At 39.1% G+C, this 1559-nt stretch overlaps 1 protein-coding gene across 1 annotated transcript; it reads right to left on the minus strand.

Annotated features, from left to right (window-relative positions):
* Positions 1-362: 362 nt before the first annotated feature.
* Positions 363-1178, minus strand: LOC149247064 (uncharacterized). The gene has a single exon (XM_089443268.1). The coding sequence runs from the start codon at positions 1176-1178 to the stop codon at positions 363-365; it is 816 nt and encodes a 271-aa protein (XP_089299394.1).
* Between the last annotated feature and the right edge of the window lie 381 nt (positions 1179-1559).

Here is a 1559-nt window from a genome sequence, read left to right on the forward strand (position 1 = left end):
CATTGGTAATAATTTTAGGAATGGCCTGAGTTAGTTCCTCAATAGGTTCCATCCTATCTGCTTGCGGCTCCTGGGCTATATGATTAAAGTGCCTTGTGAGCAGTGTTGTTATTTCTTGGTGACTTTGTAGAGTTTCCCCTTTTTCATTGTTGGGACAAAGTATTTTAATTGCCCCTATGTAATCTAGCGCAGACCTATGGAAGAACTTGGTGTTGTTCCCCTTCCTTTAGCCATTGTATCCTGGATTTTTGTTTCCATAAGGTCTCTTCCTGTTGACAGCGAAGTTGCCACTGTTGCATCATGACTTTTTCCTGTTCTGCTGAGTCCTCATTGTTGTGCTCATTAGCCCATTCTTTGTGAATCTATTCTAACTTTCTCTCTTTGATAGTTTTCTCCTTGAAAATGTTCCCAAACTCAGTTGCATTCCATTCTTTAATTTTGTTTTTGATGTATCTTAATTTGCTTTGAAGTTTAAACATTGTGGTTCCTCTGATGTCCATTGGCTCGTGCCACCATTTCTCCACCAGTTGAATGAAATTAGGTTGATTCAACCAGAATTTCTCAAATTTGAAAGGCTTGTTTCTGGGGGTTCCTTGGATGGCCGCTACCAAAGAAATTGGCCAATGATCCGATCCTCCACTAGGAAGGATGTCGGATTCCACTATTATTCCTTCAAGTAGAATGCTTTCAAAAATAAGAAATCTATTTAAACGCGAGGCTATCTGCTTCTTGCCTCCTCTCCTATTATTCCAAGTGAAAGTTCCACTTTTTGGCTGGATGTCCACTAGTTTGGCAGAATCAATGAATTCAGCGAAAAGCTCAGCATCCTTATTGAGTTTTCTGATCCCTCCTTTCTTTTCCAAAAGAGAGGTTATCATATTAAAATCCCCACCCATGATGATTTTCAAGCTGGGATATCTGAGCTTTAGACTTAAAAGAAAACGGAGAAAAGAGAATTTATCTTCTAGCTTTTGAGGTCCATAAACATTTGTGCATAAGTAAGTTTCAGAATTACCTATCATTTGAGTTTCCATGGCTATGAACGATCGTGTAGCTTCTGCCGAGAGGATGTTTATCACCCAGGAGTCCCAAAGAGTTACTAAACCTCCTTCCCATCCTTGACTGGCAACTTCCATAAATTCTATGTATTTACCAAGCCTTTTGTTGATATTCACCATGTTGTTGTTAGCACACTTGGTTTCCTGTATGAACATGATATCCGGTTTTTCTTTTTGTAATTTTCTCTTTAGGAGTCTTTGTTTCGCTTGGCTATTAAGCCTTCTTGCATTCCACGATATAACTTTCATTTTTAACTAGACAGATTATTGGTAAGACAGGAAAGCATTCAGAGCCTTCATCTTGCCAAAGTTTAACATTAAAATACCCAGTTCCTGCAATACTTCACCATTTGTTCTTCGTCCTCTCTTCCTTCTTTGTTTCGAGCTGGTTGAATTGCATAAAAGGCTCTTTGAATGGCTGCCTGTTCCCTTTGCTATGCCTAATTTCCTATTTTGCCTGTCCAACTCCGCCTTCTGCCTTGCAATGAATATATCATTGAT

The sequence above is a fragment of the Pinus tabuliformis genome, chromosome 7 (assembly GCF_031772625.1).
Source record: "Pinus tabuliformis cultivar Carrire ecotype Pingquan chromosome 7, CPIR1, whole genome shotgun sequence".
In the NCBI taxonomy this organism is placed as follows: Eukaryota; Viridiplantae; Streptophyta; class Pinopsida; order Pinales; family Pinaceae; genus Pinus; species Pinus tabuliformis.